At 40.5% G+C, this 16,798-nt stretch overlaps 1 protein-coding gene across 1 annotated transcript in view; it reads left to right on the forward strand.

The window, feature by feature from the left end:
• SYAP1 (synapse associated protein 1) overlaps positions 1-16,798 on the forward strand; it is a 35,040-nt gene that overhangs the window by 6,308 nt on the left and 11,934 nt on the right. The window contains exons 3-6 of the mRNA XM_048861828.2: positions 5,411-5,477; positions 7,592-7,665; positions 9,043-9,182; positions 16,651-16,796. Of these exons, the coding sequence (XP_048717785.2) occupies positions 5,411-5,477; positions 7,592-7,665; positions 9,043-9,182; positions 16,651-16,796 (427 nt within the window). The remainder of the gene's footprint in view (positions 1-5,410; positions 5,478-7,591; positions 7,666-9,042; positions 9,183-16,650; positions 16,797-16,798) is intronic.

A 16,798-nucleotide genomic window follows, 5' to 3' on the forward strand; every position in this document is an offset into this window, starting at 1 on the left:
CTGACTCCTGCACCCTCCTCACACACCCCATGTCCTGACTCTTGCACCACCCACATTCCCACCCCCACCCTGAGCACCAAACGGGAGCTCCTGCACCACCACCCCACATTCCCATCTGCACCCCGTGCACCAAATGGGAGCTGCCCAGGTAAGCACTCCACCCCCAACCCTGAGCCCCCCTCCCTCATTCTAGCTCCTGGCCAGACCCTACACCCCAGCTCTGTGCTCAGTGCAATCCCACCCTCAGCTCAGTGCAGAGAGAGAGGAAGAGAATGGGCTAGAACCAGGGAGAAGGTAGGTACCCACTCTATGTGGGGAGGGCCGGGATCCCAGACTGGCAGCAGGCTGAGTGGCAGCAGGCTGAGCCGCTCAGCGCCCTGCCAGTCTGGGGTCCCAGCTGCCAGTCCTGCTCAGCCTGCTGCCGGTCTGGGGTTCTGGCCGCCAGCCCCTTGCCAGCCAGGGTCCTGTCCACAGGCCCCGCTCAGCCTGCTGCCGACTTAGGTGAACGGAACCCCAGGCTGGCAGCCGGCTGAGCAGGCCGGCGGCATAAGATCAACATTTTAATTTAATTTTAAATGAAGCTTCTTAAACATTTTGAAAACCTTGTTTACTTTACATACAACAATAGTTTAGTTATATAATGTATAGACTTGTAGAGAGAGACCTTCTGAAAAATGTTAAAAATGTATTACTGGCACGCGAAACCTTAAATTAAAGTGAATAAATGAAGACTCAGCACACCACTTCGGAAATGTTGCCAACCCCTGCTCTAGATCCACCACATAGACCTCTTCTATTTGAGCTAACAGAGTAGCTGATAGCAATAGTAGGTGTTGTTCTCTGTGCATTACAAGGGAATGGGATGGGACATTTTTCTAGTGGGTTTTATAGATATTTGCTGTCTCCAGAGGGAATGGTGAGACTCCAATCTTTGGTTCTGCTCCAGGTTCAGGAGGCACACTCTTCTGCCCATTCCCGCAGCCCTGATACCTACTGTCGCATCACCTCCATCCTGTTTGTGTTCCAGTCCTGTCTTTTCTCCACCCTTGGCATTTCATCCCTGTCCCAGTCTCCTCACCTAGCCAATCCCAGTCTCTGCTCCTCAGGTTTCTCATTCCAATCTTCTTGCCCAACAAGTCCTAGCCTCATCCTCCTGGCTCCTTGTCGCCAGTATCCTAGCCCAACCAGTTCCAACCCCCTACCAGCTCATCATCCAATCTTTCTCCCATAACCCGCCCTCTAGTTGTCTCCCAGCTACAATCTCCCTCCCTGGGCTTCTCATCCAGTCTGTGTCCCAGCTCCTTGTACCTGTCTTTGTCCAGCCAATTCTAGTTCTCCACTTGCGTCCCAGCTTTGCATCAGAGCTGTCTCCCCTCATCCTTCCTTTCAGCTGCCCCCAATCTCAGTTTCTGTCTTCCCTCTGCTTCCCCAGACTCCTTGTCTCAATCTGTTCCCTTTTCCTTCTCTGGATGTCTGGTTCTTGTCCCCTCTGCATTTGAATTGGGCTGCTTCCTCCTCCACACTACTTGGGCAGTGTGTGTGTGTATATGTATGTGTGTGTATCATTGAGAGCACAGAACAAATGGACTTCTTGTTTTCAGTTCAGGTTCCTGGATCTGGCATGGTCCTTAGCAGCTCAGAGCTGCAATTTCAGGAAAAGTCCAGCTCAGTGCAGATAGAATCTTTGGGGAATTAAGAAGCTATAATGTAAATCTCTTTTGAGCATGTGCAAACTAAGATTTTTCAGAGGTTTATAAGTTGGCCAAATTTGAGTAGCTTTTCGGACGGATGGCGAAAGGTACATCCCTGACACAACGGCCACCCAATGCCCAATTTTAAGTCCCTGTTCCAAAGCACGAAGACCCTAGAACTTTTCAAAGAAAAGGTTGTCAGAATTTTTTAACAAGGGCACAACAATATATTTTTCCTTAACCTTATTGTTGGAAATGGCTAGACCATATCGGTTGAAATTTTCCACAAAAATTGAATCTGGGATAGACACCCATCATGAAAATTACAGTCTGAACGACTACATTTTGGCAACATTATAAGCAACTGAAACAGTGTTGGGCAGCCTTAATAATAGGCTGTGATACCAGCCCAACCTATATTATTATTCATCTGGTAAACTTTTCAAATCCTGGGAAAAAGGGTAAGTGAGATTGAGTTTTGTGAATAGTTGCATATAAGTGGGTGTATGTGGTGAACTCTTTGTAGTAACAGAGTAACAAAGGGACAGGAACTATAGAAGAGGGTGGAGAAAACAATGGAAGGAAACAAAGAAAATAGACTCTGATTACAACATAGGAAAATATACACCATAATCTCTTATCTGTTTTTCAAGCCTTTCTGTGATCATAAACTTCAGGTGGCATGAATATCTGTGTCTGTTTTCTGACATTTATATGATTTAGGATTTTCTTTTAAATTATCCTCTGATCTGTGTATGCAAGGGTTGTTCTGAAATTTTTAACTAGAGTTTTTCTTTATTTATTACTGTCTATGATGAGAATTTTATAATATGTTTTCTATTGCTGTATCTTGTCTTTTGGGCATGAGAAGTACAGGCTTCCATTCATATCTCTTGTTTATTTCAGTGCTTCTGTCATTTCATTTGTGTAACGTATTGTTATAGTGTAAATGAGAATACTACCATTTTCTTGCATTTCTTACAGTACTGTACCTGTAAGCTTGATTGTGTTCTTACACAACTTCCATAATTATTTTGTGAAATGTTTTTATTTTAATTGTAGTCTGCCAATGGCTTCTTGTGAGTTTCTGTCCTTTGAAAAATATGTTGTCACTATGATGCTGGACATATTGATTCACTCTTTTGTGATGATACCATAGATACCATGAAGGAAATTTCAGTAACTGTAGAACTGCATGCAAAAGTAACTATTAAGCTAGGCCTTGGGTATGTCAGGAGAACTGTCTGGGACATAGTTTACTATTCATGAACTTAAAGTCATAAAACTTTTTCAAATAAAAAGGAAAAAAATGTGTACTGTATTTGGAAGTATCATCTGGAAAGCAGGATATATAAGAATGGCACAGGCATGTATGGGGTTGGGGAGTGGGCAGTAAGAGAAGAAGGGTGTTAGAAAGGGAAAAGATGCATTCAAATGGGAAAATGGAGAGACTAGCAAAAGGAGGAAGGTACTGCTCTGAATGATTTGAAGCAGTGCATACTTTGGTCTGTGTAGTGTTTTGGGTTGGCAAGAAAGGTCTCGCATTGTAGCCTGATGCCTTGCTTCTCCACTGGATTCACTAATAGAGCAGCATCCAACTCTGGCCCACAAGGAGGTATGATACGGTGCAGGGCCTGGATAACTGAGAGTAAGAGATGCAGAAAGAACTTGTGTAACCCTCTCAGAAAAAACACAGATTCTACAGAAATAAAGGAATGATGGAGGAAGAGGAAAAAACTCTAAAAATACAAATGAAGAGAGAGACTGAGAAATACAATAGTGAATTATTTCATTTTGGGGGGAGATGGCGTCAAGAAGCAGTGTAATTAATGGTGGGTTTATTGATAACAATTACACTGAAAAAAAAATCTTCCCTTTAAAACCTTAGATTTCTTTCTTACCCCACTTGAAGATGTTATGACTAAAGGATGAAATTCCCTGACCTCTTCTCTGCCAGTAAAAATGAAATCATACATCTTTTATGATAACCCTCCCTGCTCCTTATACTTCTTTGCATTCACATTTCAAGATTAAAAACAACTAAAGTTACTTGCTTCCTTAATTTAAAGATTGAGTCACGCCTCAAACAGTCAGCGAGATTCACTCTGGCCCCAAGGCTGGAGTGTTTTGAGGGATGGAGGCCTTTTGGGGAATTTAGCTGAGAATCACTGTCTGGGGACCTGACTGTAATCTTGAACTTAATTGACTGGGAAGAAGGAAGGCAGCTATCCAACCTGCCTTTTAAATGCCACTGGGAGTTGAGAATCAGAACTTTGTAGATTGTAACTTTCCTAGAAAATTATCTATCCATAGATGGTTTCAGAAGCTGGTTTCTTAGGCCTAATATGCCATTCTCTTGTGAGGCTACATTAAATAAATTACATTAATTCCCAATTATGGCTGAAATTTTACACAGAAAAACCAGGAAATCCAGTTTTAGTTCTCAGTATCCAGAACTTTGCCCACTGAGCATATGAAGTACTATGTATTTACTGGTGTTAATAGATTCATAAACCAATAGATTTTAAGGCCAGAAGGGTCCATTGTGATCCATCTATATAACACAGCCCATAGAATTTCTACCATTGGTATCTGCATCAAGCCCAAATATTGGTGAACGAGCAAGAACATATCTTTTAGAAAGGCATGATTTAAAGACTCCAAATGATGGAAAAATTACCTCATCCCTTGGTAATATGTTCCATTAGTTAAGAACCTGAATATTAAAATTTGCATCTTATTAGCAGTTCATATTTTTCTGACTTCAGCTTCCTGACATTAGAACTTTTTATGCCTTTGTCTGGTAGACTTAAACAGCCCGCTAGGGTTGGATATCTTCTCTCTGTGTTGGTACTGAGACTGTGATCAAGTTGCCTCTTAACTTTCTCTTGACTAAATTAAATAGATTGAAATCCTTAAGACTTTCATAGTAAGGTTCATTTCACAGAGCATGAATCATGCTCCTAGCTCTACTATGAGACTTCTCAGGGTTTTTTTTTTCAGTTTTAACATTAATTTACAATACAGTAAATTCTTGATTATCTAGATTTAATGCAGGACATTGAATAATTCCTTGATTACTGAAAATTATTAAATGTCACAGAGTGGAAGTATGACTCTATATTAGGTAAGCACAGTTTCTCTGCCAAATTCTAGTGTTTGCTTTGGGAACCGTACGTTTTGAATTTGGTGACTTGTAAAATCTTAACTGCAACATTGTGTTTGATTTTTTTATTCCCTGCATTTAATTTCCCCTCTCTTCTTTTAAAATATGATCCGGGTGTGTTTGAATGGGTAATACTTTTTAAAGCACTTTAAAATACTTTATTTAAGTATGCAGATGTTCAGGGAATCTATGCATTGTGTGTACTTAAGTGGATAAGAAAATAACATATTGCATGTGCACAGTACACTTTCATGAAATTTATTTTTCAAAGTTGGTAAAATATGCATATCGCTTTGGAGGACCATACACACGAGTTTCAGCTCTTAAAGAGAAAACTGAGTTTTGGGTGCAGTTAAGGGGTAAGGAGCTGAACAATTAGTATGATGTCTTCTTGCTTAGCTAACTTGCAAAAGAGTACGGCCTCAAGTATAACTAAAATGTCATGTTAAGTTGAAATGTATTTCAAATTATTTACTCTCTGAATGTTATTAGACAACTCTGTAACATATTCCATTTCTTTTCATTCTTTAAGTGAATTTACCTTTTCTTATAGACAATTATTGGAGACTTTCAGAAGGAACAAGAGAAATTTGTTCAAGAAAAGCACACAAAAAAGTCAGGTATTGAATATTTATTATTAAATGTAGGTCTTTGACTAAAGATAACTAACACGTTTCACTAAATTTTGATGAAAGCTACATAGATCAGCTCAGTCTCAGTAGGATTAAACCTAATCCTTGTGACAAAAAAAGATGACCCATGGAAATTTTGTATAATGCACAATAGTTGTATATCAGGATTTCAGTAAGTGTATTTTTGGGAAGAGATAAGGGATCACTAGTTGAAACTTAGCTAAAACAAGTTAACTATACAGCTAATCCAGCATTTTCTACTAAATTCAGCAAACATATTTAACTATATTTTGAACCTCAGGTTGTTATATTTTGTGAGGAGGCAGGCATTCTGATTGCCTGTCACTTGAGCTCTCTACTAGCCCTGAAACACGTTACTAGATGGAATGAATAACATACGGTGTGGGTGCCACTCTAGCATTTCATTAGTTTCTCTGTGGGATGTGCTCTACTTATTGTTCTGGGGAAAATTGCTTTCTCTAAGGTTTGTAAATTATCTGTGATCCAAATCCTTCTTGGGTTATGCATCTATGTATGGTTAGATAAGAATGGGTTAGAGTATATGCATATCAGGTTAGAGTAGTGGTCCATCTAGCCCAGTATCCTGTTTTCTAATAGTGGTCAGTACCAGATGCTTCAGAGGGAATAAAAAGAACAGTGTTATTATTGAGTGAGCCATCCCTTGTCGGCCAGTCACAGTTTCTGTCAGTCAGAGATTCAAGGACACCCAGAGCATGGGGTTGCATCCCTGACCATCTTGGCTAAGTCTTTCATGAACTTCTGTAATTCTTTTTTGAATATGGTTATGCTTTTGGCGTTTACAATGTTCCATGGCAACAAGTTAAACAGATTGATTGTGCATTGTATGAATTACTTCCTTATGTTTATTTTAAACCTGCTGCCTGTTAAAGAGTGTGATCACTGGGTCTGCTTATGCGAGTAAGACAGGCAGAATTTGTCCCTGCATTGGTTAGGTCATTGGTTAGGCTGGATAGAAAAGTGTGTTGCATTTTGACATAGATCTCTTTTTAACCTTGAATACGTTGATGGTTTCAAATGGATCATGCTGAAATTTGTCATACTGTTTGCCGTTATTAATGAATATTATTAGATACTATGTTAAGTATGCATTTATATTCACATCTAGAGATTTAATCTTTACTTTATGTATGAGTAGTACAGTGTATCCTCCCCAAACTTACACTCGCTTTTGGACTACCCTTTGAACTTCTCTGAACATTTTAAAGTAAATCTATAAATTAGCATTAAGCATTATAAAATACACCCTCTTATTTTAGTGAATCTAATTTTTTTGTATTCCTTCCCCCCCACTCCCACTTCCCCCCCCCCCCCCCCGGTGCCCAAAAAAAAAAAGTGAAGGTTGGGTGTTTGGAAATCGATTCATTTATGTATTATTCCAAAAACAGAAATATGGGCTATTGTTAAAGTATATCAGCACAATTTGTATTCATGAATGCTAACCATAACCATTTCTATTTTAACTATAATCTTTTAAATCTCTTCTAAAATATTTTTGTCAAATTAATCTTATAACATGTATTTTACAATGTATATTGTCATATAATTGTGCATCAATTATTTTCAACAGAGAATAGGTTGTACAATATACTTTTTTCCAGTGGGAAACTGACAGAAAGCATTCTTTATCAAAAGGACTGTTGTACAGTTCAGCCAATTATGCACCACAGTGCTATATTGATCGAGCTATTAGCAGTAGTCCTGGCCTAGAACATTTTTGAAGAAGTAATAAAATGTTGATTGAAAATAATTCTTGCTGAATTGTTTTCTTTTTTTGACCAGCTCTAATAAGCAGACTCATTCCCATAACTCATCTGCTATACCTTGAGATCTGTTGTAAAAAAAACAGAAATTAAACTAATATACTAAAGTGAGCACAGTTCTGAAACAATTTGTTTTAAAGATGTCCTGTTTCCGTTTAATTTTTCAGCTGGGTGACAGCAACACAGGGACCCCAGGGGCTCAGCTGTCTTTCTGGCATTGTGTGTTGCTCTGTCTTAGTATAAATATTTTTGTATTTAAATATAATAAAACTTGAATTATTTTTTCTTCTTTAATGACAGAAGCAGCAGTGCCTCCTTGGGTAGATAGCAATGAAGAAGAAACAATTCAACAACAAATCTTGGCCTTATCAGCAGTAAGTTTCTTGTTTGTTGTTAAAGCTGTCTTTTATTTTGATTAAAACATATTCAGTAATTCCTCACTTCAAGTCGTCCCAGTTAACGTTGTTTCGTTGTTACATTGCTGATCAATTGGGGAACATGCTCATTTAAAGTTGTGCAATGCTCCCTTATAACATTGTTTGGCAGCCGCTTGCTTTGTCCACTGCTTGCAGGAAGAGCAGCCCGTTGCAGCTAGCTGGTGGGGGCTTGGAACCAGGGTGGACCTGCAGCCCCCCATCAGCTCCCTGCTCCCCTCAGTTACCTGTGCAGCAGCCACCCAGAAGGCTATCAAATGCTGACAGTACAGCTGTCCCTCCCCCCACTGCCATGTGCTGCTCCTGCCCTCTGCCTTGGAGCTGCTCCCGGGAGCCTCCTGCTTGCTGTGCAGGGGAGGGAGTAAGAGGGGGACTAATGTCAGGGTGTCCCCCGACTCCTGCTCCCTGCTTACCCATTCTCCATATAGAACAGGGAGGAGGCACAACAGGGCTCAGGACAGAGAGCTGGCCGCAGCTGCTGTCTCAACGTCCTACTCTTTTTAAAGGCAATGTACTTAGTGTGGTGTCAGTGTACTTGAAGGGGCAATGCGCATCTCACACTCACACTCACTCACACACACACACAGTATGTGTGTGTGTCTGTCTGTCTGCCATGCTGTCTCCCCTCCCTGCATTCGTGCTGCCTTGTAGAGTGTGAGGCTACATTAACAACAACGTGTTTAACCCTTGAGGACTCAGCCGCGTGCTGGTTCATCATTTAGCAGTAAGGCATTCCCTGGGAAATATCCCACCCTCTTCCACCCTCTAACTTCACCACCTCAACCAAGCTTCACAATCATCATTGCTGTGTACAGTATTCAATTGTTTGTTTAAAACTTTGTGTGTGTGTGTGTGTGTGTGTATTTTATTTTTATATATATATATAGGTTTTTTTGTCTGGTGAAAAAAAATTTCCCTGGAACCTAACCCCCCCATTTACATTAATTCTTATGGGGAAATTGAATTCGCTTATTATCATTTCACTTAAAGTCGCATTTTTCAGGAACATAACTACAACATTAAGCGAGGAGTTACTGTACCTTCAGTAATTTCATCACTTATCAAAAAATTAGACTACATTGTGTATATGCATACAAAATTTAGATACAGCATGATGTTTGTCTGGTTACCAGTCACATGCCTGAAGCAACTTCTGGGCCAAAACAGAGATGGAAAAATGTATCCTCCTATTTAAACTTTTGTCTTTAACAGAAAGTTACATGGCTGTGATGCTAAAGAAATGTGAGATGGTCTGGTATGTCAAACGTGATATAATTCCTCTGATGTCAGTTAATAACTGTAGCATGTTCTTCAAAGGACAGGCGAAACTTTCTGCGTGACCCACCAGCAGGTGTTCAGTTTAACTTTGACTTTGACCAGATGTACCCCATCGCTATGGTAATGCTACAAGAAGATGAGCTCCTGAACAGGATGAGATTTGATCTTGTCCCTAAACAGTAAGCAATTTCTGATTATATTTGTGTACTGTCACTCTCTTAATTTGTCTTTTAATTTCTAACCTTAACTTCCCTAAATTATTCATCTTCCCTCTCCACCTCCCTCAGCTTTCCCTTTTGATTCCTTTTGCTGCACATGTTGTTTTTAATAAATATAAGTTATACATAGCTTGTCTTGCATACATGAAATTTTGTGAATGAAATATAAGCATGCATTTTATGTTGGTCCATAAATAAGGAATACTGGTATTAAAACTTTATTTAAAGAAAATATCCAGTCAATACAATGCAAATATTCCTATTTTTACCAAGGTATTTTTAATTGTAGCCATTCAATTTAAGCACCTACTATATTAAAGAGAGAGACTCCTTCACTTTACATTTCCATCTCTGGCTTTTATCATCTTAGACTGTTATTTATTACTTTAGTATAAAATTTGAATTGTTCAAAACTTTTTTCTTTGAGAATAAAAAATACTCACACAGTTATAGATTGTTATAAACAAATAGTTAGAAGTTCTCTTTTGTGTAGTTCTTCTTTTCCTGATTTATTAGGTGCTTTAGGCTCTTGACTCTCCTTAATGTTTTGAGTTATTTCCACAGAGGTGAGATAACTTGGCATAGGCCCTTTAAAGTATAGGTGGTCAAGATTCCCTTGCTCTTTCAGAATAGCTCTTGGTATTCTCTCTCTCATTCCATGTGTTGTCTTATTGTTTGTTTTTGTTTTTTAACAACCAGCTTTGTTTTACATTGTTTGTTTGCTTGGAACCATGCAGAATGTGAAATACTTATTTCTCTCAATTTAAGCACCAGTTTTTCCTGGTTACACCAGATTAAGGCTCTACTACAACTTCCAATCAATTTACTACTTTGAATGTAACCAGCTCCAAATTAATAAAATTAATTAATAAAAATAGCAAAAGCCAAAGTTCATTTTATAGAAAGATTTGTTATTCCAGATTGCGGAAACTTTTGTTATTGTTCTTGTGCTTGTTTAGCTTGAATTCTTTATAATTACACACACGCACAAAGTACATTAAAATAACATTATTAAGATTGTAAAGTCAAGCACTCAAAAGATAGGAAATGCCAGAATTAAGGTTGCTTGTGCAACCTACATTTATAGAATCATAGGACTGGAAGGGACCTTGAGAGGTCATCTAGTCCAGTCCCCTGCAGTCATGGCAGGACTAAGTATTATCTAGACCATCCCTGACAGGTGTTTGTCCAACCTGCTCTTAAAAATCTCCAGTGATGGAGATTTCACAACCTCCCTAGGCAATTTATTCCAGTGCTTAACCAGCCTAACAGTTAAGAAGTTTTTCCTAATGTCCAACCTAAATCTCTCTTGCTGGAATTTAAGCCCATTGCTTCTTGTCCTGTCCTCAGCGATTAAGAACATTTTTTCTCCCCCCTCCTTATAATAACCTTTTATGTACTTGAAAACTGTTATGTCCCCTGGCAGTCTTCTCTTTTCTAGACTAAACCCATTTTTTTTCAATCTTGGCTCATAGGTTATGTTTTCTAGATCTTTAATCATTTTTGTTGCTCCTCTCTGGACTTTCTCCAATTTGTCCACATCTTTCCTGAAATGTGGTGCTCAGAACTAGACACAATACTCCTGTTGAGGCCTAATCAGCATGGGGAAGAGCACCCTTGTACGAATACATTACAATAGTTTGTGATCGTGTAATTAAAGACTATATTTCCCTCCCCCACAGAGACCCCTGCATCATTCAGTGCACAGGATGAGCAACGCTAAATTAATGAGCAGCTAGCTATTCATTATTTTGCTTTCTCCTCATTGTCTCCTCAGTGGTGTGGTCTTACGATTTATTTATTGCACACTATTCAAACCCTGCTCTGATGACAGAATTATTAATTTCCTGATAGACTTTTCTATGATGCTCTTCACTATAGTATCAGAGTGTTTCACAAACATTAATTCATTTATTTTTCACAACACCTCTATGTGGTTAGTGCCTATTATCCCCATCTGTAAAATAGGGCCGAGGCATAGAGATAAACATCAAATGTATCCACTAATTCAGGGTTCCCAATTTGAGACATCTATGATCTGATTTTTCAGAATACTTAGTATTACTTAGCACTGAATATGTTCAAAGCACAGCTCCCATTTACTTAAGTTGCAGCCCTGAGTGCTCAGCTCTTTGGTGGAGGCAGAGATAGAATCCAAGTTCTTCAGGGCAGCATTCAACTTCCTTAAGTGTGAGACCATACTTTATCTTCCTGCAGTTCCCTGCCTCATTCACCTCACACTTTCCAACTTCTGGTATATACGAGGCAGGGGTCTTACAGACAACAGTTGTCTTTACTACACAAATCTGATTATCCACACAGCACCATCCATCCTGTCCACTGACTGAGGCAGAATTCCTGTGGGGGAAAGTAGTATATGATCATGTAATTGAAAAATGTATCATATTTTATATGCACAAGGGGAGGCAAATTAAGGTTTCACAGGCACTTTAATTCTGGCATTTCCTAATTTTTGAGGGCTTGATTTAGTAACCTTTATGTTCTTTTAACATGGGGTGAAGGGATTGTGTGTAATTTCTTAGTTTTCATAAAAGCAAACTGAAAAAATAGAAGTGGCACCATATTGACATCCCAATGGTTCATCAGCAGGTTGGAACCTTTAGATGTACCACACAGACCTCTGCCACTTGAGTTAACAAAGTAACTGATAGCAGTAGTAAGTTGTCCTCCCCTATGTGGACCAGCACTACCTGGAGATGAGACACTTTGCCAGTGGATTTCACAGATATTTGCTGAGTGTGAAGAATAGCAAGACTCTAGAATCTTGGATTTCATTCCTGGAGGAATGAAGGAGGGAATGTCCTCTAGGGGTTACAGACCCTTTGGTTTGTTTCCCCTAAACTTAACCCCTTCTGTCCCATCCCCTCCAACTTGTTCCAGTCCTGTCTCTTTTCTACCCCAGCTCCTTGTTCCGGTCTCCTCCTCACACTTTTTTCATCCCAGTTCTGATTGTCTTGCCCAGCAAGTCTCCCACTGGATACTCTGCATCTGAGTCCCAAGTCTCTCCACCCATATTCCCAGTCTTATTGTCAAGCCCAGCTCAGCTCCCACGCAGCTCTCAGGCTCCTGATCCAATTTCAGCCCCCCCTTCCCTCCCTTATCCCCTCAGCACACGCATCCCCTAGCTGCTTGTCCAGGGCACCCTAGTTCCTCATCAGATCTGTTCTCCATCTTCCTGTTCTCCCACACCATACTGGTTCCCAGTCCTAATCTTGCCCAATCAGTTCCAGTCTCTTCAGCTCCCTTTTCCAATCTCAGTACGCCATTTATCTCCCTGGCTCCAATTCCCAGTCTCCATGCCTAAAAAGTACCAATCTTATCTCCACTCCACCCCACCCCACATTGTCTGGCTCTTGTCCTCTCTGCGTTCAAGCCAGGTACCTTCCTCTTCAGTGCTGTGGGTGGGGGTGAGAGGTGTCCTTGAGGCACAGGAGAGAATCTCCCTGCTCTCCATTCCAGTGCATGGCATGCAGAAGCCAGAGCTACAATTTCAAGGGAAGTCTTGCTGAACCCTTCCATCCCGGGGCTGGAGTATACTGAGTTGCTCTGTGGGGGAGAGCACATTTCCAGTCTGGTCACACACAGCTGGAGCATGGTCAATGCAGATGGATTGGTTGAAGGTTTTAGCTCTGAAGCGCTAACAAGTCTGTACTTAGCATGTGCAAAATGACAGTTTTCAAAGGCTTGTAACTTTGCCAAATTCAGATGGATTTTTAGAGGAACAGCAAAAGGCACATCCCTGACACAAATGCCATCCCCTACCATATTTTAAGTCCCTGCTGCAAAACATGGGGGACTCTAGAGCTTCTCAGTGGAAAAAGTTGTAAGTGTTTTTTTAACATTGCAAAAAGTACTTTTTCCCTAAGCTCATTCTAAGAAACAGCGGAGCCATTTTGTCTGAAACTTTCCCAAAAAGTTCAGCCTGAGCTGACATCCAGTATGGAAAATTTCAGTCAAAACAGTTAGTTTGGCAAAGTTATATGTAATTGAAACAGGGTCTTACAATGGGTAGTGTTGGACAATTTTATCAGTAATGCAGCCAGCTTTGCCTATAATACACAAACATTCTCAGTTGTTTTGCCCACTCAAGTTCCCCTTCCTCCTCCCTTTTTTTAAAGGAGCATCTCATATGGAATACTTTGCCTATTATTGTGTTACATCCTGTGTTCCCTCTAAGCTGTGTGGCCGTGCAGCACTCCATCAAGCGCCGGGCAGGGGCGCACATCCTCAGCGACAGAGGGAGGGAGGGAGCGGGGCAGGACTGAAGAACAGCGGCAGGGGCTGCTGTGGAGTGGGGGGTGGCCGGGGCCGGGCAGCTGGAAGGGAACCAGGCAGTGCCAGCCACCCTGGCTGATGGGGAGGGAGCAGCGGTGGCGCACCTCTCCCTGCAGCAGGTAGGCTCAGTACCAGGCGGGCACCGATACCCGCCCTGCCCCAGTACTTGCAGGGCCGTTGCACGGCACCCTGCCCTCTGATTATTGCATAACACCCTCCCCATCCTGCTCCCCTGGGCAGTGCTGCATTGCCAGGATGGGGATGATCTTCTCTCCTGCTCTCCCCACCCCTCGCACGGAAGGAACCGACAAGAACAGAGGCTTGGTGTTGTGAATGGCTGCGAAGTGGCTGGGAGTTCAGGGCGGTAACCAAGGGCCCTGGAGACAAGCAGCTGAGCTGCCTGGGCTGTGCTTAGTGCAGCTGCAACCGCAAGTGAGTAGCACCAGCAACTTCTGGTTCTGTTTCAACACACCGGGCTAGGGTGTGATTGGCACACGAGGGAATCCGCACTGTGAAACCTGGGCTCAGGAATATTGGGGCTGGGGAGAGAAGGGGCAGCTTCTCTGGGCACAAAGGCATGGGTCTGAATCTGGGCTACCGATGCTGTATGCACTCTGCAGAAGTGGAGGGAGGGCGCTGAAATACCTAGGGATGATTTTTTTAAAGCAAAATTTTAATTACACTTCAACTCTGGACACTGCATTGTTCCTTCAACCCTCTTCCTTCCCTTTGTTGTTGTTGTTGTTGGAAAGCTCATGCAATTCCTTAGCGAGACATCCAAGTTGTTATCAGTCCTTTTAAAAAAAATGTTGCTATAAATCCATCAGACCACTCTATCAGGAGTTTGGCCGAAACATAGCGTAAAAAAGAAATGATTAATCAACTGTTGTGTCTCCAAAAAAACAGCAGTTATTTTCTGTGTAGATTTTAGAGGCACAAATCTGTGCTTTTTTAAAATCATGTAATTAGGGGTTTTTTAAAAAAAAAAAAAAGATGAAGAATTAAAAGAAGAAAAAAAACTGAAGATGCCCCAGTTGCAAGTTTTTACTTGGAAACTAATTAAAGGCTACCTGTAGATAATCTTCAAGAGTCTAGATAAAAGAAATCCAAAGAAAGTGATTTCTTATGAATTTTTGCAGGGAAAGCCTGATCTTTGTGGGTACGTACGTTGTTTGATTTTGAATCTTTAAACTTTGCGGAAAACGCTTCCTAAATAAAGGGATTTGTTATTAATCTATTTTGATCCTTCATTGTATGCTAACTCCTGTTGCAAAAACTTCCATGAATTTTGGGGTGCTGAATAAGTTGGCAAATGCTGACCATCAGTTCAATGGTTAGAAATAGCAACCCACTGAGGTAATGTAACAATCAATACTGCATTTCTGTAAGATCCATGTAGTTTCACAATCCACTGTGTTAGAATCAGGTAATTTTCTCCTTTTGAATATAAATGTACTATGTATTTTTTAATATGAGGAGAACACTTTAACGGTGTATGTTCTGCTGTTAGTACTGGAGTAATTTCCTTTCAAATATATGCTCTCTGTGTGTAACTCACTTTAAAGAACAGGTTTCAGAATAGTAGCTGTGTTAGTCTGTATCAGCAAAAAAAAAAAAAATTAAAAGGCGGAGTACTTGTGGCGCCTTAAGTACTCCGTGGTTTCTTTTTCACTTTAAAGAAGTGATTCAAATTTTCAGATTTTATGCTTTTCTAGCAGGTCTCGGCTATGAAGCTTGTACATAAAGATTTGGATTTTGTTTGCAGATTTCACGTTAATAGAATACTGTGTACCAATACTTCACTGCACAATTATACTCCAGATATTTTGTTTTCAAACTGACAGTGAACATTTGATGTTGCCAAACAGCAGGTGGACTGAATTTTTAAATGTGTTGAACTTGAAGGTGACACTCCAGGTTTAAATATGCTGCTGATCGTAGATTTTTGAAAGTATTCAACTCTTCTAGGGCCAAATTCTGCCATTGTTAGTTAACCAAAACTCCCATGGGCTTTCTGCTTAAGTGAGGAACCCAAACTTTGGCCCTTGTTTAAATTGCTACCTTACCATTAATGAAAAATACAGTTGGGTTAAACTATACTATATAATATGTGAGGGTGATTTTATATCTAGGTTTTTTGTTTCTACTGGTAGCGCACATCCACATATTACCTTGATATTGGTGCACATAAAATTAATTCCGCACATGGATGGAAAAAATTAGAGGGAACATTGGTTACATCCAGCTCACTCTAGGGCATTTAGTATCATAGGGACACAATTTTGTAAGTGCTTGCTTTTTATGAGACATTCCATTGACTTTAGTGATGTATGTAGGTTTGGACCTTTAGTTAAGGACTGCTTTACGCAGCTGATGCACAGAGAATATTGCATGTTGCAGCTACTTTAGGTGTAACTAAAGCATACCTTGAAAACGGTTTTAAACTTTGTAATATAAATTCAACAAGCAAGAAAAAAATGTAAGACACCATGTCTGTTGGTGCAACACCATGAGGGAGCAGTGCTGTACAGAGGGAGCAAATAGTACTCCTTTTATCCTAGATCTGCTGCTCTCCACAAAGCTAGTAGAGCTCTGATCCCACTAGTAGCCCAGCCCAGGCAAAGTGGTTGTACCTTATCAAAGGGGATGAGACTTTGGAGAGGGGAGATAAGCCAAGACTAGAGCTGGGATTCATGTGGTTTTGTTTTGCCTCACTGAAAAGTAGGAGTTGGTAGTATGGTCTTTTGAAGATAATTACTGTACATCAGCTTGTTTATTATGCTAATCTTTTTTCCTAAGAAAATACACTGTTAACTCCATTTTAAGTGGTAAATATGCAACAGTAACTTAAGAGGCGGGAGACTCTTGTAGTGGTTGTTTTTTTAAACTGTGTAGCCATATGTCAGGGAATTCAAAGCTTTGGTTACACTTCCGAGGACTCCAGACACTTGAGAAGGTGGAAACAAAACTCTGCCCTTACTCCTGTAAGCCATGACACTAGCTTTGACTACAGTAGCTTTCAGTGTCTCCGTTTTTTCTACCTTGCTTGCGACGAACTGTAAACTTTCCACAAATCAAATGTAGTCGTTAAAGCTATGTAGTCATAAAAACCTATATTTGTGTTTTTCTTTAGTGTAAAGGAGGAGGTGTTTTGGAGAAATTATTTCTACCGGGTCTCCCTAATTAAACAGTCTGCACAGCTCACTGCACTGGCTGCTCAACAGCAAGTTGTAGGAAAGGAGGAGAACAATGGCAGGAAAGAGGATATACAGCTGACAGGT

Source organism: Caretta caretta, chromosome 1 (genome assembly GCF_965140235.1).
Source record: "Caretta caretta isolate rCarCar2 chromosome 1, rCarCar1.hap1, whole genome shotgun sequence".
In the NCBI taxonomy this organism is placed as follows: Eukaryota; Metazoa; Chordata; order Testudines; family Cheloniidae; genus Caretta; species Caretta caretta.